The 24639-nt window shown below is 39.7% G+C and overlaps 1 protein-coding gene across 2 annotated transcripts in view; it reads left to right on the top strand.

The window, feature by feature from the left end:
• The window catches only part of RNGTT (RNA guanylyltransferase and 5'-phosphatase), a 187121-nt gene that overhangs the window by 131389 nt on the left and 31093 nt on the right, over nucleotides 1-24639 (top strand). For both annotated transcript variants that reach the window (XM_009887496.1, XM_009887497.1), the window contains one exon: nucleotides 23048-23114. In XM_009887496.1, the coding sequence (XP_009885798.1) occupies nucleotides 23048-23114 (67 nt within the window). The remainder of the gene's footprint in view (nucleotides 1-23047; nucleotides 23115-24639) is intronic.

Genomic DNA, 24639 nt, shown 5'->3' with positions numbered 1-24639 from the left:
TACAACTCTGGGCTTCTAAAACACTGGGAGATTATCAGCAGTTTCGCCTTCCCTATTTGATAGCCAAGAGAAACTCTTGATACATGCGCTTATCTTACAACCTCAGAGACATTAAAAAAGAAACCTACGTAATTATTTTTTAGAATAATTATCCTGTGCCTGTGGTTTTGTAGGGGTTCAAGTTGTGATGATTGATTAAAAAATATAAATATATACATATGTGATGAGTTGGTTTTAAAATTAGCATTCTAAGGGACATTTGCATTCTGAGGAAATAAATTGGATTTTTAATATCTGTTATTTTAATGACTTAGGAACTCCCATAGGTTTGGTAATTCACACTTGCTGTCTTTTTACCTAACATCCAGCTTGTAGGTTTTTTGCAGGGAAACAATGCGTATCCTATTGTAGAAACACATTAAAATTAGTGAGGCAATAGTTGCATGTAACTGTCTGTGAGAGACCAATTTGCATAATCAAGGCCTGATGAGTCAATGGTAATGAAGAATCCGTGTTGTTACTTACCTAAGCGATCGGGAAAAGCACGGTAACTACTGGGTATGGAGCTTGTGCACATAGTGCGCTTTGACGGGGAATATCTAGTGCTTTGTAAAAAGCCTTTAATAGTTTTCAGTAGAGATTTGGTTCCATCTGACAACAGCTGTAAGCATGTCATCCTACTAGAGGATCTTAAAAAGGCTAAAATTCCTTGTTTTCATGCACTTTTTATGCTTTCTTGCTTTTTGCAAAGCAGTCTTATGACAGTGAGTGTGAAGTACAAGCACAGTTTTGTACTGAATTCTATTCTGAAATCAACTTCAAGGCTTTTATCTTAAACATATGGAAGATATGTTCATTCACAGGACCTACTTCATTTTTAGCATCATTGTATATGTGAGAAATAAGCCTTTATTTTCACTTTGAAACCCAGATTTCCAAGGTTGTAAGTTGTTTCAGCTTCATATTAAATGAATCAGTTTTTTATTTATAAATATATATACCTATATGCATATGTGTGTGTGTATACACACACAGGTGACAGCTGCTTCTTTATGTTGCAAAATTAAAAACACAAACAACAGTATAAAAGAATTCCCTTGGCTCTTATCGATCAAAACAAAACTCTCCTCATTTCCTCCTCATGTTTACATGTGGGAACCCTATCCTCCTTTTGTCATACTTCTTCATTTTAAAGATTAACCATTTTATTAAACCTGACTTTGCTTTTTCATATAAATTTATTTCTTAACGTCTCAACTTCTCCTTTCCTGCTTAAGCAGTATGATTTTCAGTGCCTTGGTTTCATGGTTTTAAGCTAGGTTCTGCATCTGTACTCTACCAAGCAACGTTCCATCACGGGCTTACGAATGGTAGAAAAATTGTATATGACTAATAGAGAAACAGCATGTTGCTCTGCTTTATAAGCTGAATAATGTTTTCATTACCTAACAGCAAAATTTGTATATGTGGAGACACAAAAACAAGTGAAAGATTGGGGGGTTTAGAGACAATTCTGATGTTCTTGAAAGATTAAAAGCATCCTTATTCAAATGCTAGTCGTCCTATCTATTGTCAGACCTCCCTATCTCTGAGAGGTATGATAGGAAGAAGTTTTCTGTTACACAGTTTTAATGGGGCCGCTATTACATACTCCCCAAAAGCAACGCATATGGCTGTGTCAGTTTTCAAGATGGGAAAAATGAAGTCTGAAGCGAAGAGAAAACTTGCTCAGGGCAGCATGATGTGTTAGTAAGAAAAGGACAGTCCTCAGCTGTACCCAGCAGATGGCATTTTTCCCCCTTACAACAACTAAATATTTTCAAAGCTATAATCTTTGGCTATTCTCATATGTAAAAATAAAGTCTTTTTTTCACAAAGTGATTGTACTGTAGGCAAATATTTATCAGTAGTTTAGAAATGAAATGTAATGTGTGTACCTCTAATTACAGGATAGCGAAGATTGGAATGAGCAGAGTGAAACAGTATAGTGAACTTCATTATTCCCCCCCACCCCCTCAGGTCTACATATCAAAACCATCATCTCTCACAGATGTTTATAAAAGCACTTCACTCTTTTGATGAATATTAAAGCATGAAATCTCAAATGCTCAAGTTTTTAACCTTTTTACTCAGGAGTACAAAATTCTGCTTGAAAGTGGATATTCAGTGGTAGGAGATCACTGGATTTGGGGAGCAGAGCAGGATAGATGGACTCAAAAGTGAATTGGATATCTCCTGATGAAGGCCCCAAACTATTCTCTCCCCTCCAAAGGGGAAAATTCATTATAGGTGTGATTAACCCTTTTCAACTAATGTGTTAGTAACATTTCTGACTTCTTAATTTGTGATGATAGTGATCTTTATGTAGGTCTGATTCAGGACTCAACTGTTGTTCGTTCTGCTCTCATTAAGGAAGAGAAGCTGAAATAACTCTCAAACCTCACTGAGCAAGATGTTTGTCCTTAGTTTCTGCACAATACTCACTGTGATAAAAATCTTCACATGTTACTTATGTGTTAAGAAAATTGTGTTTCAAAAGATGAATTGCGTATCTTAACTAGAATAATTTTTTGGTTTTAGAGGAGGCAATGGCGTGGCATGCAAATGCTTTCTTCCAGCTGAGATAGGTCATAAATACAGCATGTTTTAACAGCAAAAGTATTAAGCTTCAGTTATTTGAATTGTGCCATTGGAACTAGATAATCAAAACTGGTCATTTTCCTCTTTTACTCATTCTTATAACAGGATGTGATGAATGGTTTTTGCACAGTGATGATGTCTCTGCTGTTTAACTTAGTTTCTCTTTTACATTAAAAATAAGAGGATGCTATTACACAATTTAAATTTATTTACATGTATTGTATGCCAATTGCTTCTCTTTGTAACATTCAGACATGCACTATGTAGGAATTTTCCAAGTGTCTTCTGAAGATGATATCCTGCCTTTTTTTCGGAGCTAAAATTAAGTTTCTTTGATATTGTTTGGCTGGTGAGATTTTATGGTTTGATGGAGCCTGTGTTTGCAAGAGGCACACCTGTATCCTCTATGCTTTACTCGTGTAAAGCACTTTCATTTGAATAAAAATAAATTGGTACAGGGTATGCCATGCTTTAAAGATGTGGGACAAATTACTTAAAATGTTACATGGTTGACAAGGTTGCTAGACAAGCCTAAGGAAGAAGAATGAACCCTAACTAGCGCAGAAAAGCCTTCTAAAGAACTAGTATTGAAATTCTACGGCATTGTCTGTTCTGTTGCTTTCTGTTGTATAGACTGAGGATCGTTCATTTCCCAAAGGATTTTATATAGCATTTGGTCCAAACGTTTGTGTTCATTGCTGAAAGCTGTGTTGTGAAACGGATGGTTCTTTTTAAATGAAAGTTCACACAGAAATATTTTTAAATGATCCGGAAATCCACAGCATAAAGATACTATAGATTTAGACTTTGCAGACTCGCTTCTCTCTCTTTTTTACCAAGCGAATATTTAAACAGTGCAGTGTAGTTATGTACTCCTGTTTAATGCAGAAGATATGTCTCTATTATTGCTCAACTTAAATTATCCCTTTGATTGACTAAAGTTGAATTTCTTACAAGACATAAAGTGCATAGAAGATTTTTCAGACAGAAAAACATAAATTGCTATGACAAAAGGGCAAGAATGTGGTGATAATTTTAAATTAAGGCTTCTGATGGAATAGCTCCAGGATCACAAATAGTTTAACTTAAAATGAGGGAGAGGGAAAAATAACTCCATACAGTTTTTTGTTGTTTTTTTTTTTCTTTTTGAAATTGCATGATTTTCTGAAGCTCTAAAACAGCCAGTGTGTCAACAGGAGAAGTTTTGGGGTTTTTTTTGACAAAGCCTTATCATGAAGTTTAATTACCAAGGGGACCTGCAAAGATAGAAAACCAGAAGTTATGGAAGGAGCAAGAAAGGACGAGTTAGGGGAAGAAGTGAGGTGGGGGAAATCTTAATTCTAGAGAGCTTCTTTCTCTATCCTCATTTTAGATAGTATGTTATTTATTTACTGATAGCTACAACAGCTTTCCACTCAAGTTTGTAGTATTTAAAAACCCGAAACAACAGCAAAAAACCCTACGAACTCTGAGGCTGTGTAGCTAGTTACTGGTCTTCTGTGCAAGTAAAGACCACTGATAAGCTTATATGAAGGTGGGTTTTATACAGAACTGATGAATGGAGACAGAATAATGTATAGTGAGGAGAATAACCATTGTTTCAACTGCAGAGAAAACAGACTAGTTTGGCTCTACAGAACTGTCTGGAGTATTGGGACAATTGCAGAAAATCTGTTTGTGCCATGTGTGCAAGCTTTAGAAAGTTGGGTAAGAAATAATTTTGCAACTCTCACAACCTCTCAAGTATGAGGTTGCACCCTCTTTCCTCACTCAGAGTTCTTTAGCCTGTGTGTCTTCATGACAACCTAATGAACAAGTATTCTTGCTTATCTAAAGACCCTTCTTCTGCATTCTGGTCCTAAGGAAAGCAATTCACTTTTCCTTATTTTAGTTTTCAAATGTTAAATACTTTAATTACATTCTGTCATAGGTTTGAGTGATTTATACCTGAATGAAGTGCCTGTTTGCTCTCTGATAATAGATTTTCTCTGCCATAATAACAAGGTGGTTTTGAAAGTAGCTTCAAAGAAAGGAATGGCCCATTTAATTTTTAAACAGATAAAGGATTTATCTGAAGGAGCAATTAAAACTTGATTTTGCAGCGCTTCTAGTGCTTGTTGTCTGATAGATGTTCTTTGACTGGTTCAGGTAAATAAGTGTGTGCCTGTAAAGTAAACCTAGAGTTAATTCTTTTTCTGTGCATTTTAAGTCAATCATGGATAAGTCTTCTTCCAGTGTAAATGCTGGATATGAAAAATTAAAGCAATATTCCAAGTTTGAAATTAAATATATTAGACCAAAAAAATGCAGAATTGTAGAAACTGTCAAAGTAATCCCATTGTCACTAGTCTGTGCATGTGAAATGTTGCTGAGGAATGTTAAGGTTACAGCCTAGCATCCAAAAGAAATTGAATTCCTCCAAAAAGAGTCGACCCCAGGGGCTCTGCATTACTCGTGCTGGGACAGGTAGGTCCAGAGCACAGATCTGTAGTAGCTGAGTAAATGGAATAACTTCTGCCACTCCTAAATTGAACTTCTCTTAGGAAACCAGGTTGTAAAAAAAGATATGAGACACTTTGTTGTTGGGTTTCCTAACTGGTGTAAAGCTTCACAGCAGGGATGTGTTAAAATGTAGGTTTCCCATCATCTGTTACAGGAATATGTGATCTATGAGTTCGCCCTTTTCTCTCTTTAATTCTGCGATACTGTTCCCAGATAGACTCAAATTTGTGTTCCCGCTAAAGTTTTATTCGTTCTTCTTTCCTTTTCTCACTCATATTTGCATGTGAATCTTCAGGGTTCATTTTTCCAGTAAAGGTGATTATTTTTTTATTTGCTGTCAGTTGCTACTCCAGAGCCATTAAAGTCCTGGTTAAAATGCATAGGATTTCCGTGAAATAACTGAAATTGCATTCTGGTATGCTGATTGATAAGTTTCTCTCTCTGATGGTCTGAAGATGTAGGTAAGACTGGGTATATAGGAAAATGCAATAGCTTAAGTTATTTTGTTATGCTTATCATATGTATTTAAAAAATAGCCAAATTTTGAGACATCAAAGTCTTTCTTCAAGCTCAAGATTAACTTGCATGCTCCAGTCCTTTTTCTTCCCAGCTATATTACTTAGTCTAAGAAAGCATACTAATTCTTCTTAGAGACTTCGTCTTACCTTAAATAGACCTGAATCAAGTTCACAGTGTTTATAATCAACAATGTCATTTTTCTTTTTTCTGTAATACCTGTAATTAATTGCAGTTAACTATATTCCCTGAACAGGCTTATTATCTGTGCAGGTTGCTTATAATATTGCCATGAGGATCTTTGGCTTGGAAAATCAAAATATACTGAACCATGTTGCACTAATTTTTTAGCAGACTTTTTTTAGCAAGGGTAAAATGTAATCCAAAAGGACATGCAAAATTGCTTGCAGTAAAAAATGATGTCTTGGAGGCATATTGCAAAAAGGAAAAAAACACCCTGCTTTACTGTACATTTGTTAATTAATAACTTAATAATTTATGTTACATAAATCTTCTCAGAAATAGATGAAAGAAAAGCCAGAGCAGGTCATCCTGATACCAGTTAAATCAGTAGTTAATAACCAGGGACTGCAAGTAACTAATTTTTTGTCCTATGCAGTTAGCATTTGATCGTAATTGCTCTTTCACTTGTGCCCTACATAATAAAAATTCATAATTCAAGACAGTAAATGAAAAGATGCTCTCTTCTTGTAATAATAATACAGCAATTTTTATGAAGAATTCAATTATTTTTTCCCACCATCTATAGGAAAGATATATTTTAGCAAGTTGCTCATCACCCAGGCTTCAGCTTCTTTGACTTTTTATAGAGTGTGTCACGAAAATAGCTTAATCATTTCAAGTAAAGTCTAAAAAGCTGGAAAAGAAGAGACTAGGAATACTGATAGCATATGAAGAGCTTGCAAAATGGTTGTATTGACCCGAAATTCTGTAGAAGCAGCTCCCTAAGATGATGATGATGATGATGATGCTTCTTGGTTCTTTTCCTCGGCCCATGTGCAGACAAGCAGGTGGGTCTGGCTGCATGGGACTTCTTGAGGTGTTTGTGAGCTTGGATATGACCGTACCCCAAGTGCCTGGGAAGAAGGGACCCTGGGTACTGTCTCGTGTGTTTTTAGTAGCTGCATCAGGTTTATATTGCTGTGGGGACCATGGCTGCTCAGGAGAAGCTGGAACAGTGGTTCTCAACCTGGGAGCTGTTGCTGTGAAGCAAATGCTGTGTGTGGAGCAGAGGCATCTCAGAAGTTGTTTTTCGTTCCTAATCTGTTTGCCGGCTGCCCTCTGTTTCTTATCATCATTCAAGCTGCCATCATCCCGGCGCATTCCCACTACCCTCCTGGCGGCTCCAAGAAAAGTATGCTTCCCCTCTCTAAATTGGGAATTGGGATAAATGGTGCTTAAGTTTGGAGAAAGAAGAAGGGGGGAGAATATATTGGAGGGAGATAGTCATCTTAAAAAGCCTGAACAAAACAAAACCAAGGGGCAGCTGAGTGTTAAAGTCAGAAGTAAAGGACAGAAAGAGGAATGGAGCAAAGGGTTACTGGAGGAGATGTGGCACCTCTGAAGTGAGGCAGAGCACCCCAATAGCAGAGCAGCGATTTCCCTATAGAGAAAGGAGCTTTATGGGTAAGGATGCTGATTTTTTTGGTGCAGAGTAATACACCAGAAAGACAGGGCAGCTTTACTGCAAGTGCCTTCTAGGTTACAGATGCAATAATCAGTATTACAGTGTTGGTAGTTGGTATTAAAAGGTAATAGTCCTTTCTTTTGTCACACCCAGGAAAGTACTTCAACTGCATTTCTTATTCAAAATGCAGTATACTTCATTCTGTGTTTTTTACTACCTTAAGAATTTCTGTAAAAGAAATTTCATTAAAAAGGTCATATAGTGAGTATGATGAGGGGCTTAATTTTATAATGAACAGAGGACCTAAATCTTGCACCATCCATGCAGGTTTCAGAAATGAGAGTGAAGTTCATGAAGTCTCTGACAGCCTTCCTACCTTATTTTGAGTGGTAGATTTGTTCGTAACAGATGGGTGTTCGTGTGTTCTGCTGGTGGCACTTGTGCCTGGGTAGATGGCAGCTGACTGCCAATCACTCCCAATCCTAGACAAAGACTTCGTTGTTCATTGCATGCTTCCCTCATCAAGCCATACCTAAATGGTTTGTAGACTGCAATTCAAACATTTCTGTGGTTGTGCATCATTAATTAATAAAGTATTTTTTTGAATAAATCATTAAAGTGATGTGGGGAAACAGGAAGAAAGAGAAATCGGTTGGAGTGGTCTGGCAGTGCACGTGCTAAGGGTGCTTTTTCATGATGCCTTCCCATGGAGGATCTTTAATAAGAAGGTGGGAATTTTAATACCACTTATATCTCTGATCCATGTAGACTAGTAAATTTTTTATTCTTTACTGGGGTTTTTTAAGAGAAATTGTTAATCTTCTGGATATTTTTATTACGTGCCTGCATGTTCAGTCCCTCTTTGTCGTGCACATCACGGCAGTGTGCATGAGCTCCGGTCTAGTACATGTTTTGTGATGAAGTATTTATTAGATTTGAATTCTCCCTCAGTCAGCATAATTCAGTCACTCCTTGCTTTTTTGTTACAAGAAATGAAATATGGATCACCTGATCAATCTTTGGTTTGCCTTGCATTGTCAAAAGGATACTGGTGCCAACTGATTTACCCAGGGTACTTTATGCTGTGCTTCAGAGTGGTTTACAACATTTTTACTGAAAAACTTTAGCATCCATAATTTAATAGATTTTTGATATATGGTAGAGTCACCTCCATGGGATACAGGAGCCTCTTGTCCTTACTGCAGAAGAATTCTCTCTAAATTTGGCCAACCTACAGAGTGGCCTGTTTTCTTTTACTTGGAAGTGTTAGCTGCCAAAGTCTGGGGCTGCTGTGAGGTCTTGCCACCACTGGTGCAGCATGCGGGGCACTGGGAAAACCAGGAAACTGTTGGAGCAGCTGTGCTGACAAATGAAGGGCAGAATGAGGGAGGTTGTAGCCAGATGAGACCAGATGTAGCTTTCCTGCCAGTTCTTTGTCGTGTTTTTTTAGCAGTAACAACCTGTGTTAAAATTGCTGAATATTTCAATTTCCATCTCTGCTCTGACGATTTAGAATAGTTGTACAGGACAGAAGTTTGGGTTTATTTTTATTTTATTTTAAAAATTGAAAGACCAAGGACAAGGGAATGACAAAACCTCATGTGGAAAGAGAGTTCAGTGAGCTTCAAAGTCAAGCCTTTGACTGTTAGGAAACAGCAGAGTTCTAGTTGCCAGGGTCATATACATTATGATACATTTCTTAATTAAATGGGTAAGTACCTTTCCCTGATTCATACACACAGGAGCACATATCTTTCACCGCAGAGGAAAGTAATGCTGAGGTTGTAAGGGTGATTGTAAGTATGGCTTCAACTTTCTTTCAAAGTGATGCACTTTGTAATCTAGCTAAACTTGCCAGCCATTGCTTCATAACTTGCTTCATCAGCAGACTTTCTCTGTTCTGACTTTTTCAGATTACTAATAAATATATTAAACAGCCTGTTACATAAATTGAATAGTCACTTGGCCTTTGCCAAGATGAAAACTGACCATTTATTCTGCCTGTCCAGTCTCTTAATCAGGGTTTCATCCGTAACAGTAAGTAGCCTCTTCTGTATAGAAGAACTTACTGCCTAGTTTTATTTTTTAAAAAATAAATTACTGTGGAAGACTGTAACGGAAGCCTTTTGGCAGTCTGAATTGATTATGTCAGTGTGGTGCCTCTCCTGTCCCCCACTCCTTTTTAAGCGCTCTTTCATTAAAATGATCAAAAGAAAGGCAGATGCAGCCACAGTGTGAATGCAGGGGATGTGCAACCTCCTAAGTAGCATTGCCATGCGTGGCCAAGGTAGGCATGCTGAACAATGCTGTGCTAACGGGTAGGACTCCGAGAAGCTTACAGAAATCACCCTATTTAGGTGTTAAAGATTGACTTTTTTTTTTTTTTCTTTTTTAATAGCAAGTCAGACCTTCTGTATTAAGAAACATCAGAAATCTTGGATATGTTGCATCAGGGTTTGGCGATTTATATCACCTTATCTATCAATATATCCTCAGAGCTTTTCTTTTAGTACCTCTATTTCTGCAGGCATTTCATTTTGGTAACTAAAAAAAAATAATCCTATTCCTGACTAGATGCCTTTAATTTTTTCAGTGGGAACAAACAAATCCATTAGTTTTTCAGCAGTCTTCCCATCTTCCTTCATTGCTCCCTGTATTTTCACATGATCAAGTGAATCTACTGAAATTTTTTTACCAGTTTTGTACTTGGATATACTTGAGATATTTTTGCGATTATCTCATTTATTTCTTCTTTATCTTATTTGCTCTTAGAAATCCATTTTTCTTAAGGAGCTCCTGAGACACTTACAAATGTCTTTGTTTTGACTTTAAAATGTTTGTAATTAGACTTCTTATTTTATTGAAGTCTCCCGATACAAAGCTTTGTGTTGTAGTGTCAATTCTTCTTTTAATTCTGGGTGTTGAATTTGCTAGTGTTGTGGTCTCGGTTATATTTTAAAAGATGTCCAAGGTGAAAGGACCCTATGGGCTTCTAGACTAGAAGGTGGATTTGCAGTGTTCCAGTGAGCCTGCTACAGGACTGTGTGTGTGCTCTTGTTTTGTGATTTATGGATAAAACTGGGCAGAGTTGCAGCGCAGCCTGTGTCAGGCAGGTCTTTCAGCAAATTGGGAATAGTTCCTAACTCCTGTCCTATATTTCAGTGAGATGAAGGGGATGATATTCAGAAAGAAAAATTGACGTTTACTATCAGAAATAGATTCTAATAGTGAAATCTTTCAGACTACGTAATAATCTCCCAAAGGAAAAGGCAAGCAGCCTCATTTTTCAGATAATTTATGGCCAGCCTAGCCAAATTGCTCGTTATACTACAGGGAATAATATTCCATTGGTGGAGGAATGGGCATGATTATTTAATGTGTACTTTTTGTTTCCACTTACTTTTCCCTTCTACTTTTTATGGAGAGGTTATATGTAAATGTAGTCAAAATGCTTCTTTATGTGATTTGCCTGTAAGGCAAAGCCTGGACAAACATTAAAATAAAGTGCAAGAATGTTTCTTGAAAAATCTCCCTGTCTCTAGGAAAGCATTCATGTACAAACATCCCCCCAAAAAAAACCTACAACCAAACACTTGTTCGAAAATAATGTAAATTAAACCTTCCTAACTCAATGTAAACTTTGATATTGGTCACTTTATTCTTTTTGACCGTGATCTAGAATCACTTGCAGACCATTACTTCAAATATGAGGTCACTTCATTTTACAGTTTTGAGCTCTCTAAATGTAATTTTTATTGGGTTCAGTATATAGCAGTGGTGACGATATTCAGTAGAAGTATGTCTTTCAGGGATCAGTTACTTCCTAGATTCCTATTATCAATAGTCAATGACAGGCAGTGATTTACTGTAGGACATGAGGTAGTTCAGTGAAGCCTTTCAAGTATTATGCGTAGGAGCTTTTCCTTTGAAGGGCAATTAACACATAACATTGATATTTTTGCCTGAGTTGCGTGTGTTTCAGCAAGCTGCATGCTTATTAATATATGGGAAGGCTGAGGGTGTTAAATTCAAGTCTAGTTTCTGCTATCCACTGCATTTTTCCCGATGAATATTACTTCGAATAGAGTTTTATGTTAACTGCCATCACCATTAACTTGTCTTGGGTTATTCTGCAGATTCAGAATTCAATGAATGAAAAGGTTTTGCTTACCTTTCTGTGGGTTTTTTTAATTGCAGAGATGAATTTAGCATTGTAAAATTGTTTACAGTTTCTTTTTTAACACTTGCTTGTATCTCTTCCCAACCTTTTTCCCCTGTTGAGTTCAAACCCAGGGGGTTTTGCGTCTTTACTGTGTAACCAGCTGTGCATGGTATCTCTTCCAGTTTCCTCGTAGCTTTTTTCAATTTGTGCTCTAATTTGAGGAAGAATTTCCTAAATCAAATATACATTTTATTTCTCTACTCTTTATCATGATGATTATACTAGAATAGCTTATATTTGTCCATGAAAAGTTTTCTTGCATAACTGATAAGTATAACATTTTGTTAGAATATTTTCATAGCCTGAAAAAGTGGTTTGATAAATGCACTGCAGAAAGCAGGAGAGAGCTCTTCTTTCTTGCCTGTGAAGCCCCTGCTTTGCCATTGTCAGTATTCTGTGTGCAAGGTTCACTACTGCTTCTGTTAACTGTCAAGTTCTTTGGCTCTATATACTTTTAGAAGAAAATGAAATGCATGTTGTTTGCAGACCATACATGCATGTCAGTTTAAATTCACAAGCTTATCAGTGCACTAGTATAAGCTTTTACCAGAATTTGTATTGGATCCTTTTATATACTTTTATATTTAATAATACCTAGTATATTTTCATTATATTATTCTTACATTAGTGTATGAAACAAATTCATGAAAATAATTAATGATCTTGAAAAAAATCGAATGTAGGAAGTTAATTCTTTTGACTCTGACATCAATTTTTATAATTCTCTTTTTATGCTTTTCTAATTTTCTTCTTGCTTTTTCTTTCAATTACATATTCCTAGAAAATACATAATTAGAGTTGAAAAGCAATGGGGAACAATTAGCATAAGCAAGAAGCAAAATATAATTGTAATGTCACTGTAGTAGAATCCAAGTTATGGTTCAAGAAACTACTTAAGAAACTGCTTCACTTTCCATGGTTAAGATATTGCAGCACAGTGCACAGTTTTCCTTCAGTTTAAGTGAACACAGGATAAATGCGGAATATTTATTATACTCTTAAGAGGACATCAGCTGCATCATGTGAACATGGTGTCCTTTCTGCTGTCTCATGCTGCTTTATTTGTGCTCATGTCATCATGTGCAATAATGACATACTGGGGTAACTTCTTTGCATAATGGAATACAAAATCTATAAAATTATGTATAAAAGTTACCTTTATCTTCAAAGCTATACGTGAAAAACATTCAAATAGTGTTTGAAAATACAGTTATTGAACTTACAAAGGTGTTGCTTCTGTTCTCGGGGCTGTTGTTCGTCTGTGTTGGTAAATTATAACAGTCATTTCTGTCTAAAATGTGCAAATGCCTCCAGAGCAAATTTTAGAGACAGTTAAAAGCACATGTAGAGCGTAACAGTGGAATTCTTTGTATATGCTTATCACACAAAAGGTGTATTTTAAAATGAAATGCAAAAACATTCACACCATAACTAATACTCATAGAATCATAGAATGGTTTAGGTTGGAAAGGACCCTGAAAATCATCGAGTTCCACCCCCCCTGCCATGGGCAGGGACACCTCCCACTAGACCAGGTTGCCCAAGGCCACGTCCAGCCTGGCCTTGAACACCTCCAGGGATGGGGCCTCAACAACCTCTCTGGGCAACCTGTTCCAGTGCCTTACCACCCTTAAAGTGAAAAACTTCTTCCTAATGTTTAATCTAAACCCGCCCCCTTCCAGTTTATAGCCATTCCCCCTCGTCCTGTCACTATATGCCCTGGTAAAAAGTCCTTCCCCAGCTCTCCTGTAGGCCCCCTTTAGGTACTGGAAGGCCGCAATAAGATCTCCCTGGAGCCTTATCTTCTCCAGGCCGACCAGCCCCAACTCTCTCAGCCTCTCCTCATAGGAGAGGTGCTCCAGCCCTCGGATCATCCTCGTGGCTCTCCTCCTGCTCCAGCCGATCCATGTCTTTCTTATGTTGAGGACTCCAGAGCTGGATGCAGTACTCCAGGTGGGGTCTCACGAGAGTGGAGTAGAGGGGCAGAATCACCTCCTTTGACCTGCTGGCCACGCTTCTTTTGATGCAGCCCAGGATGTGGTTGGCCTTCTGGGCTGTGGTTGCATATTGCTGGCTCATGCTGAGCTTCTGGTCAATCAGTACGCCCAGGTCCTTCTCCTCAGGGCTGCTCTCCAGCCATTCCCCGCCGAGCCTGTATTTGTGCTTGGGATTGCCCCGACTCAGATGTAGGACCTTGCACTTGGCCTTGTTATTAATCCCTGTTATATAGTTATTTTAAATATGGGAGTTTAGAATGTGAGTATGGTCACAGAGATTTCCCTAAAATTTTGTCTGACTGTCCAAATTATACTTTAAACAGGTTGTATTCTATTTTTGGCTTTAATCAGCCACAAATGTGTGTGCTGACATGTTCTTCGCAATAAAGACAGGGATGTGCACAAGGGTCAGTAGCCCCACTGAGTGTCAGGATTGTTTTTTCTTTCCATTTTGTTTCACATCTATTCCACTTTTGATACACATCTTCTCAGGATTGGAATCTTTTCACCTGCAACCTCTGTAAAGACTGCAAATGTCTTTCTGCAGCATATGAAGAATGATCAGATCCCAGCCCCATTGTAGCTAGTTGTTGCTGGTTCTAACTGTAAAGAGGAAGTAGTCCATGCATCTTAATCCTGTTGTCTCATCAGTGAAATTGGTATTCCTGTTTAATCATATCTGCTAGGGTGAAATCCCTTCCAGGCAGACACCAAGGGTGATTCAGGTATCAGTCTACTATTCAGATCAACCAGAAAAAAAACCTGTCTGATCTGGAGAGAGTTCTTTCAGGTAGAACAGGCCACAGCAGGAACTGCCATTCGTCCTTTGCTGAAAGCAGTCAATTCCATCTACACCGTCATTAGAAGTACAGACAGAATTGCACAGCTGTCAGGCTGAGTTTTGGAAGCTTCTGCAGTCTTGCGTGCACTCAAATACTTTTTCTGGTTATTTGATGTAACAATGAAGTTCTATTACATCTAGCAAAGCTTTGGTGGCAAGCTGTAGCACCTATCGAGCTCTTAAAAACAAACACAAACTCATCTAGAGTCAGGCTTTTTTGGTGGTTGCAGGAGCTAGTGAAAGAAACAGGCAACAGTCAAGAATAAAACCAGAAATACAGAATTCAGTGACTTGATTTATGTGGAGTGATGAACTATTCTTCAACCATGATGTATGTCAAGTTAAATTTTAGTATTGCCTAGTACAAATACTGCAATCTACTATTTGATAAATTGTTGTAAATTCTGGGATTTTGGTGAGTGTTCCTCTGGAAATTTAAGGAAGAAGTTACATGTTCTGTTTCACAGGGGTAGTAAAGAACTGAAGCAATGCTGCAGGCAGCTCTGCATACCTACCACTGCCTGTTTCATGGCAGCTTTCATCCTGAAAAACCAGACAGCTCAAGCCCACATGCCTGGTCATCATGTTCCTTCAGCACATTCCACCTTTCCAGTCCCAGTTACCTTACCTCTTTTCAGCTCTTCTACTGCCCACATTGCCTTTTTCACTCCGTACTCCCTGCTTTTCAAACCTGTCTGACCTCTGTGCTGTCGCCTAGAGCTGCAAGTTTCAGTCTGTGTTCCTGCACGATATGCCACCGGTCTTGCAACAGAGCAAGCGCAGGAGCTGCTGCCTCGCACAGGAGCAAGTTACCGCGTTCAGCTAATCTGCAGTAACTTGCTCCTGTGAGAGGGAGCTGCTCCTGGCTCCACCCTGCCCCTTTATTTCTCTGCATGCACCTTTCTTGAAACCTCCTTCCATAGTTTGCACGGCAGCACTAGGATCCAGGTAGCCCAGAGGGAAACTTTCAGCCAGTTTGTGTATGACTGGTCAGAAGTTACATTTTCAGCTCCACAGTTTGCGTGGCCCTGTTTGATAGCCCGAGCACACTTTCAAGAGAGCCCTTGGAGTCTGAAGGGGGGTTGGTGTTTGGGGTTCAGATCAAGCTGAGGTGGTGTCCTCAAGGCATACCTGCCAACAAGACATGGAGGAACTATATTCGGCACTTAAAAGGCCCCACCTCGAGTACTGTGTTCAGTTTTGGGCCCTTCACTACAAGAAAGATATAGAGGTGCTGGAGTGTGGCCAGAGAAGGGCAGTGAAGCTGGTGAGGGGTCTGGAGAACAAGCCTTATGAGGAGTGGCTGAGGAAACTGGGGTTGTTTAGCCTGGAGAAAAGGAGCCTCAGGGGAGGGAGACCTTATTGCTCTCTACAACTACCTGAAAGGAGGTCGTAGAGAGGTGGCGGTTGGTCTCTTCTCCCACGTAACAAATGATAGGACAAGAGGAAACGACCTCAAGTTATGCCAGGGGAGGTTTAGGATGTATATTAGAAAAAAAGTTCTTTGCAGAAGGGGTTGTTAAGCATTGGAACAAGCTGCCCAGGGAAGTGGTGGAGTTGCCATCCCTGGAGGTATCCAAAAGATGGGTAGACGTGGTGCTGGGGGACAAGGTTTAGTGGTAGTTTTGGCAGTGTTACGTTGATGGTTGGACTTGATGATCTTAAAGGTCCTTTCCAACCTAGACAATTCTATGTGACACCTACTTTCTGCCTTCACAAAGTACTACTTAATGGCTGGAGCATTGGTGTGTTGGTGAGCTGGGCCTGAATCTTTGTTGAGATTATCTTGAAATACCCACCTTCATCTTAAAACAGCTCTTAGTGAGTTACCAGGAACAGGCCATGTGTGGAGAAGAGGAAGTGATCAGGCTTCTTTGAAATATGCTGCCTACATAGAGTCCATAGCTAAGGGTCATTCTGCTTCTCATGGCCAAAGGCGGTAGGAAGGGGGCAATGGTACTGGGACTGTCCCAGCCCCCAAAGCAAGGTCAGCTGTGCTCGGGGAGGGTGACTTCTGTGGTAAATAGGTCCTTGCTGCTCACATAGCCCCAATCCACCAGTCTTCTCCAGCCCAGAGCTCTGCTCCAATGCTGTCCAACCCAAAGAGCTGCTTTGTCACTCCTTTATACCTCTTGTCCCTTTTGTGTTCCACATTTCCTAACATCTCACTCTACCTTATTCCAAGTTTCTGTTCACCCAAGTCCTTAATTCTGCCCTATATTTATTTGCATTTACCCCCCTCACATCACAGTTGCCACTACTTTTTCTTGGATCTCTGTGCCTGACTATGCCCACTCCTGCAGTCAGCTTCCCCCACAGGCATGCAGTGCCTAGCTCCTGCAGCTTGGATTTTGAAAACACAGGTACATTTTGCATCCCAGAAAAGCCCAAATCTAGGATTCAGAAGACAGAAAATGGGGCATTTGGTGATAACTGTGTGGCAGCATTTTCTTGGTACTGGCAAGGCTTTTAAGACCTTGACATTGTATTGGCGAAAGTCAGAAACGGTTTATCCTGATACTTTGGGGGTTTTTATGCTGTTTGCATGGAACATAACGTTACAGCCCAAATAGGCACATCGGGCTAGAAGTCTGCTCACTTGGGTATATGGGATAGGAGTAGGGAGAGCGTAAGGTTATGTATGGACAGCACATACTAAAGAACCGCTGCTTCTTGGAGTGATGTTTTCTTCCTTCCATTTACAGGAAAAAAATGGGAATTGTGTTGACAATGTATTGAATGGAAGACACATAGAATAAAATACACGTGAATCTGTAAGCTAATACGATCAGTTGAGGCAACTTTGTATATTGCTACATATTTTCCTGTAAACATAAATATATGTACTGAAGTGCCAGTAGACATTTGCAATTTTGACAATTCTTTCTCATAATTTTAAGGTAATTATTTGAATGTGAAATTCAAAGATAATTACTGTGCTGTGAAACTGTCACCACTATTTCAAAGGCTGGTATTGATTTTGGCCAATTACAGGTGATGTCCAGATGTTAGAAGGGTTAGGTGTTGAGTGTTTTGAGAATAGAACTGTGCAAATGTGAAATCAGGTAAGAAATAGAAGACTGACATTTTAAAAGAGAAATTGAAATGAGTTGCTGAATGCCTTCTTTGCTTCTGTCTTCACTGTTTGGGCCGGTCCTCAAGAGACCCAGACTTTGTGGGTAACAGAGAAAGTCTGGAGGAAGCAAGACTTTCCCTTGATTGATGAGGAGCAAGTTAGAGATCAGTTAGATAAACTGGATATCCACAAGTGCATGGGGCCTGATGGGATGCACCCTTGAGCGCTGAGGGAGCTGGGGAAAGTCGTTGCTGGGCTGTTTTCCATCATCTTTGAAAGGTTCTGGACAAAAGGTGAGGTGCCTGAGGACTGGAGGAAAGTCACTCCAATCTTCAAAAAAGGCAAGAAGGATGACCTGGGAAACTACAGCCTCACCTCCATCCCTGGAAAGATGATGGAACAGCTTGTTCTGGGTATTATCTCAAAGCACCTGGAAGAAAAGAAGATTATCAGAAATAGTCAACACAGATTCACCAAGGGGAAGTCATGTCTGACAAATCTGATAGCCTTCTATGGTGGTGTGACTGGATGGGTAGAAGAGAGGAGGGCAGTGAATGTTGTCTACCTTGACTTCGGCAAAGCTTTCGACACTGTCTCCCACATCATCCTCACAGGCAAGCTTAGGAAGTGTAGGTTAGATGAATGGACAATAGGGTGGATTGAGAACTGGCTGACAGATAGAGCTCAGAGGGTTGTGGTTAGTGGTGCAGAGTCTAGTTGGAGGTTAGTAACAAGTGGTGTCCCTCAGGGGTCAGTACTGGGCCCAGTTTTGTTCAACATATTCATCAATGATCTGGATGAAGGGATAGAGTGTACCATCAGCAAGTTTGCTGATGACACAAAACTGGGAGGAGTGGCTGACACGCCAGAAGGCTGTGCTGCTTTACAGCGTGACCTGGACAGGCTGGAGAGTTGGGCAGAGAGGAACCTAATGAAATTCTACAAGGGTAAGTGTAGGGTACTGCATCTGGGGAGGAATAACCCCATGCATCCGTACAGGTTGGGGGCTGACCTCCTGGAGAGCAGCTCTGTGGAAAGGGACCTGGGAGTCCTGGTGGACAACAGGATGACCATGAGCCAGCAATGTGCCCTGGTGGCCAAGAAGGAGAATGGCATCCTGGGGTGCATCAAGAAGAGTGTTGCCAGCAGGTCGAGGGAGGTCATCCTCCCGCTTTACTCTGCCCTGGTGAGGCCACATCTGGAGTACTGTGTCCAGTTCTGGGCTCCCCAGTTCAAGAAAGACAGGGATCTGCTGGAGAGAGTCCAGCAAAGGGCTACAAAGATGATTGGAGGATTAGAACATCTCTCTTATGAGGAAAGACTGAGGGACTTGGGTCTCTTTAGTCTAGAGGAAAGAAGACTGAGGGGGGATCTTATTAATGCTTATAAATACTTAAAGGGAGGGTGCCAGGGGGATGGGAACAGTCTTTTTTCAGTGGTGCCCAGTGATAGGACAAGAGGTGATGGGCAGAAACTTGAACATAGGAAGTTCCATCTTAACATGAGGAGGAGCTTCTTTACTTTGAGGGTGGCAGAGCCCTGGAACAGGCTGCCCAGAGAGGTTGTGGAGTCTCCCACTCTGGAGACATTCAAAACCCGCCTGGACGCTGTCCTGTGCAACCTGTTGTAGGTGACCCTGCTCTGGCAGGGGGGTTGGACTGGATAATCTCCAGAGGTCCCTTCCAACCCTGACCATTCTGTGATTCTGTGTTTGAAATAAGGAAATATGTAAGTGCTTATAACTAAACCTGCCTACCATTGGAAAGTCTTCAAAAGGCAAAGGGTAATTAGTTGAGAGCATTAGGAGAGAATATCTATATCAATTTATACATGTTGAAGTTTATGGTATAAAGTTAATTTTAGTTACTCAAAAAATGCAGCCTGGTGTTGTGGTAAAGAAGAACTATAACAATGACTATGTGTAATTTGAACTTTCTGACAGGTGAAGAGTACATCTCAATGGCAACTTAGAGATCAGTCATGCTGAGTTCCTATAGGTGAGATGGAGATGGGCACATACTCCTCTATCTCACCTCTCTCCTCAACGGCACATCATTTTTTTTGAATCTGCCACTGATGACTGCTGAAGGAGTGGTCACACTCTTGCAGTAGCTTGACCTATCTAGAGCCTCAGCAGTGACTCTTGCCGCAGTCTGCTTACCTCTCCAGACTCTTCTGCATGATGTCAGTCTCTGAAATATGGAGATTATGCTGATATGTAATAAGAGAATGGTTTGGGTTGGGAGGAACCTTAAAGACCATCTAGTTCCGATCCCTCTGTCATGGGCAGGGTTACCTTTGATCAGGTTGCTCAAAGACCCATCCAACCTGGCTTTGAACACTTCCAGGAATGGGGCATCCACAACTTCTCTGGGCAACCTGTTCCAGTGCCTCACCATCCTCACAGCAAAGAGTTTCTTCCTAATATCTAATCACTACACTCCCTGATAAAGAGCCCCATCTTTCCTATAGGCCCCCTTTAGGTACTGAAAGGCCGCAATAAGGACTCCCTGGAGCCTTCTCTTCTCCAGGCTGTCTCAGACTGTCTTCATAGGAGAGGTGCTCCAGCCCTCTGATCGTTTTTGTGGCCCTCCTCTTGAACTGCTTGTGCAGGTCCATGGTTTTCTTATGGGGGGGGGCCTAGAGCTGGATGCAGTACTCCAGGTGGGCTCTCAGGAGAGCAGAGTAGAGGGGCAGAATCACCGCCCTTGACCTGCTGACCATGCTTCTATTGATGCAGCCCAGGATACGGTTGGCCTTCTGGGCTGCGACCGGACATTGCTGGTCATATTCAGTTTTCATCCATGAATACCCCCAAGTCCTTCTCTGCAGGCCTGCTCTCAAAGAGAGCTCAAGAAGGACTCTGAAGTAACAGAGTTTATACAAGTCATAAGATTTGGATTGTTTTGAATTGCTTGGACCATTTAGGGTCAGAAAAAACAAGTATTTCAGGTCATTAAGTTATGATCATATTGAGATGCTCATTTCAACCTTATTGAGTGTTTATATGGAAAACTGACTGGCTTTGCATGTTGGTGATATAATTTTGAACTTCAGAACTCGAGGGGAATCTTGAAAGCTAAAGAAACAAAGAATGCGAGTTTTTATTTAAGCAAGGGAGAGTTACAGGTAACTTTCCATTCCCTAAAACTTTTCCTAACATTGCTTTGAATTAACATTGCCTTTTTGAAGTGACTTGTGAATACAAATAAAAAATTGTGAGTAAAATACTTTTCAGCCAAGGTGGTGGAAGGTGAATAAATAGTAATGAGCTTGTATTTCTGTGTCAGTATCAGTCTTATTAAGGAAGGCAATCCTTGCAGTATGTTTGCAGGTTTTGGGTACACATCAGTCATAGGAAGTTCAACAGTGTAAACTGCTGTGTGGTCTTCTGGAAAGGTTAATCTTAAGGTTCCCTAGATGTTCATTACTTCTAACTAAAGCCATCCTAAAGACTCAGATTTTTAATGGTCCTACATTTCTATCCAGTAAATAAAACAATGTGAAGAATAACCAAGTGGGAATAATCACACTGTATGTCTTCTCTCTTTTTTTGGGTCCCTTACTAGAAATAGAGCTAGTGGACTATTTTTTTTCTTTTCTGCCTTACAAAAATTATGTGCAGTTCTTTTTAAAAATACTTTTTTTGCTTTAAGATGCCCCTTCTCAAATACGGTGACATACCCTGAATCCTTTCTACAGATGCTTTTTTAACCTTTTCTGCTAATTCCCATATGTTTCTTTTCATTTAGAAAACCCTTAAATGTTTTCCAAGTTTGCTTTACAGTCCTAGCAGAAGATTTGATCAATATGCTGGCTCTTTCAGCTCTGAAGACCTGCATTCTGCATGAATTTGGCTTATTGTGACTGAAAATGAATTTGACGTGCTCATCCTGACTTCCATATGTCAGTACTGCAGAACTGTTGCAAAACAGTACTGATCTTCCCAACGGAGTCGGGCACACTGGTGGGCAAAGGGAGGAAGCCACTTGCCTGTCCGTACTGTGGCTGATCTGCTCTGATCCTTACTGGTCTTCCCTTCCTATGGGTATTTCTGTCAATGCTCAGGAAATTTTTCTATGCAGTATCCAATTAAAAAAAGATTTTTGAAGATGATACACAGTTCAACACCACTTCTTACTTCTGTTTTATACACATGACTGTTTCAACTTTGCCATTTTGCCAAGTTACACCAATTACCACTGTTGGGGAACCAGTTTAAGGTCATATATTGTTGTCAGAACTGGGAAGAATCAAATCATACTAAGCTGTGAAACATCACACAGTGTTTTGATTGTGTGAACTATAGGTCAATGGTTTACTACTGTCTAAGCTTCTGTTTTCTTTTGTTTATGAAAATAGGCCTGGAGATGGTGAGGTATTAATTAGAAAATGACAACCAGTTCATATATAGAAAAAAGATGTCACTCACTATGAATTAAAAGTATATAAAGAAAGAGACATCTCGGTGTCAGACTTGAGCAGAATGATGCCTACATTCCTACTTATTTTCTGGTTATTTCTACTTGGGGGAAATTTAATCTGTACGTGAGGCCTTATTGATAATGAGAATGGGATATAAAATTGAAGGAAAATACAAAATAACGAACACTTAATGAAAACTTGGAGCTACTGAAGAGTATGATGGGTTTTGCATGTCCCTTTTAGTCAAAACAGAAATTCTTTCAATGGTCTGTCATTGACAAGTTCTTCTTATGAGGTGTCTGTACTTCAGTGCAACGCTTTTGGAGCCTCTGAAGTGGAGGGGGTGACCACTGTGCCTTCTTAGCAAAGAGGAAGATCGTGGTGGTCTGGTTTGAACAGCAGAGTGTTTTCCTAACCTTTTCACTGGCCAGTCATGTTCTTGTCTGCTTGTTGATAGTAGTGGCACCCTAATGCTCCTCTCCTCCCAGATTTGGAGTTTGTGTAGTAATAACATTGACTTGTAAGGTATCTGCAGAAATCAAACTAGCTCTTTGCCAGAAGTACCAACTGTCATTTGAATCAATTTATCCCACTGGCCCTCTGTATCTTGATGGTGCATGCAACAATTTTGTAAAGAGTTGAAGAGAACAGCAGGCACAAACTGCATCTGGGGCTCTTTTTATTTAGGAAGCCATTAGACAATATGGCAGAGATTCTCTATTATTTCTGTACTTGTAGTGATGACATTTTTATATTACTGTGCATGCTTTTATTTGCTCTTGTCTGTTTTAACTCTTAGGCCTGCTGCTCTGAATGTTTACTAGTCTTTTCTCTTGCTGTCCATTTGTCTCTAACTGTCTTTAATTAATAGAAAATGCACATACCTGCCATTCTTCCATGTTACGGAGAGACATCCATCACAAAGAAGCCTGTGAAATGGTTTTGTTGAAGAGCTGCTTGCACCATAAACACACATTACTGGTGTGCATCCATTTTCAATGCGCGCCTTTCCTTTTTTGTAGTAGTTCAAATAGAATTGTGTAATCAGCTTTGCAAAGGTAGCTCTTGCAATCGTAATGAAGCTTGTAACCCTGCTAGGGTCCAGTAACAACTGTTGGAGATGCAAAAAAACTTATGGATGTAAAGTGATATCTTAAAAGATTTTTTTTGTTTTTTTTAGGCTACTCACCCAGAATGTTGGTCTTCTTTATGTTGGAAACTTTGACCGACCTTTTGCACAAATTAAGGTACGATTAATAAGCTGGGAGGGGAGGTGGCTATTTAAATTATTTAACTTCTGTATGATTTAAGTCTTGGTTTAGAAAACCTCAAGTTAACAGTAGAGCTTCAGGAAAAATAATGGGAAATAGTGCTACTTTGGTGATGTTTACCATATTCTGAGTTCGCTTCTAGTTACATCAGTGTACTTAACTTGTCAAAGAAGACGTTTAGTTTTTCCTATAACCTTGTGATTAATTTTGACTTTGGCTTAATTATCAGAAGGAAAATATTCTTTCTTTTTCGTGGTTTTTTGTTTTTTTTTTTGTTTTTTTGTTTTTTTATGTTATCTTGTCAGTAACATTTTAAAATAAAGCCACTTTTGGAACTCTGTAATTCTTTAAGTGATCCTTGACAGGGAAGACAATGCAGTAAAAAGCACAGATTGTTTTCCCAGTATTATTAGGTTTATTATGAAAGACTCATACAACTGCTGGAAAATCATTTGTCTTTTATAACTTACTGTTTCTTTTCCTTCAGTTGAACTATAATAGTTTCACATTTCTAATTGCCAGTTGCTAATTAGTTATTGTCATGTCGCTTGCAAACAAAAATGTTTTATGAGAATATATGGACTGATTTTTAGGAGCTTCACTGGGATTTTTCATAGGACGAAGAGAGGGAAGCATTAGCATGTCAGTCATTACACTGGAATGTGGAAATGTGGTATCTGTTTTAGAATGCTGAAATGTTCCCATGTCCCAGATGATACCTGTAATTACTATATATTCTGCACTCTTGGCAGCGTTGTTCCCTCCATTGTGTGCACACACTTGTGCCTCTCAGAATTTTAAAAGCTTTGGGTTTGTTTTACATCAAAATGAAACTTAATTTCTAAAACTCAGATGTGTTCTTTTGCCATCCCTAATTACATTGCTAAAGAACAGTATTCCCAACCGTATCTAGCTAATACTTGCTTTTTCTAACTTAAACCTTAGTACTGTTTTAAAATTACTTTAAAAGAACAGATGCATGCTTTTCATCTTCCCTGTTCCTTTTCTCCCATCTCCCCAGTTCCTACGTGTGTATTACTCAGTTTGGCTCATAATCAAACAATTTAGATGTTTCTTACATGAAGCCTTGTGTTGCAAGAAGTTTAATCAAAAACAATCTTGTACATTTGTGGTGCTAACCCTTCAGAATAGTGCTTGTTTGAATGCTTTATAACAGTTTTCTCACACTGTTCTCTTCTTCCAAATGAGGCCCCATTCCTGCCCTCGCCTGCCCCATCCATTTGCAATAATAGGCAGCAAAATGGGGAGGTTTCGCCCCTGGCTGGGAGGAGTTTGTAAGTTCACTGGGTGGATTTGAGAAAAGGTGTATACTGCGCTTGTTCTCAGCCGTGGGCAGTGAGCAGTGGTGCTCTGCCCATCACTTGCGGCCAGGGAGATGCCCGTCTGCTCAGAGGACAGCTGCTAAGCAGACACAGTGCAGGATCAAACTGCAAATGCTTAGGGTAAGATTGCAAAACTAGGATAAATACAGAGTATGCAG

The sequence above is a fragment of the Charadrius vociferus genome, unplaced genomic scaffold, assembly GCF_000708025.1.
Source record: "Charadrius vociferus isolate BGI_N301 unplaced genomic scaffold, ASM70802v2 scaffold185, whole genome shotgun sequence".
NCBI classification, from domain to species: Eukaryota; Metazoa; Chordata; class Aves; order Charadriiformes; family Charadriidae; genus Charadrius; species Charadrius vociferus.
Note: the sequence above shows the minus strand (reverse complement) of the source record. Positions and strands in the feature narration are given on the sequence as shown.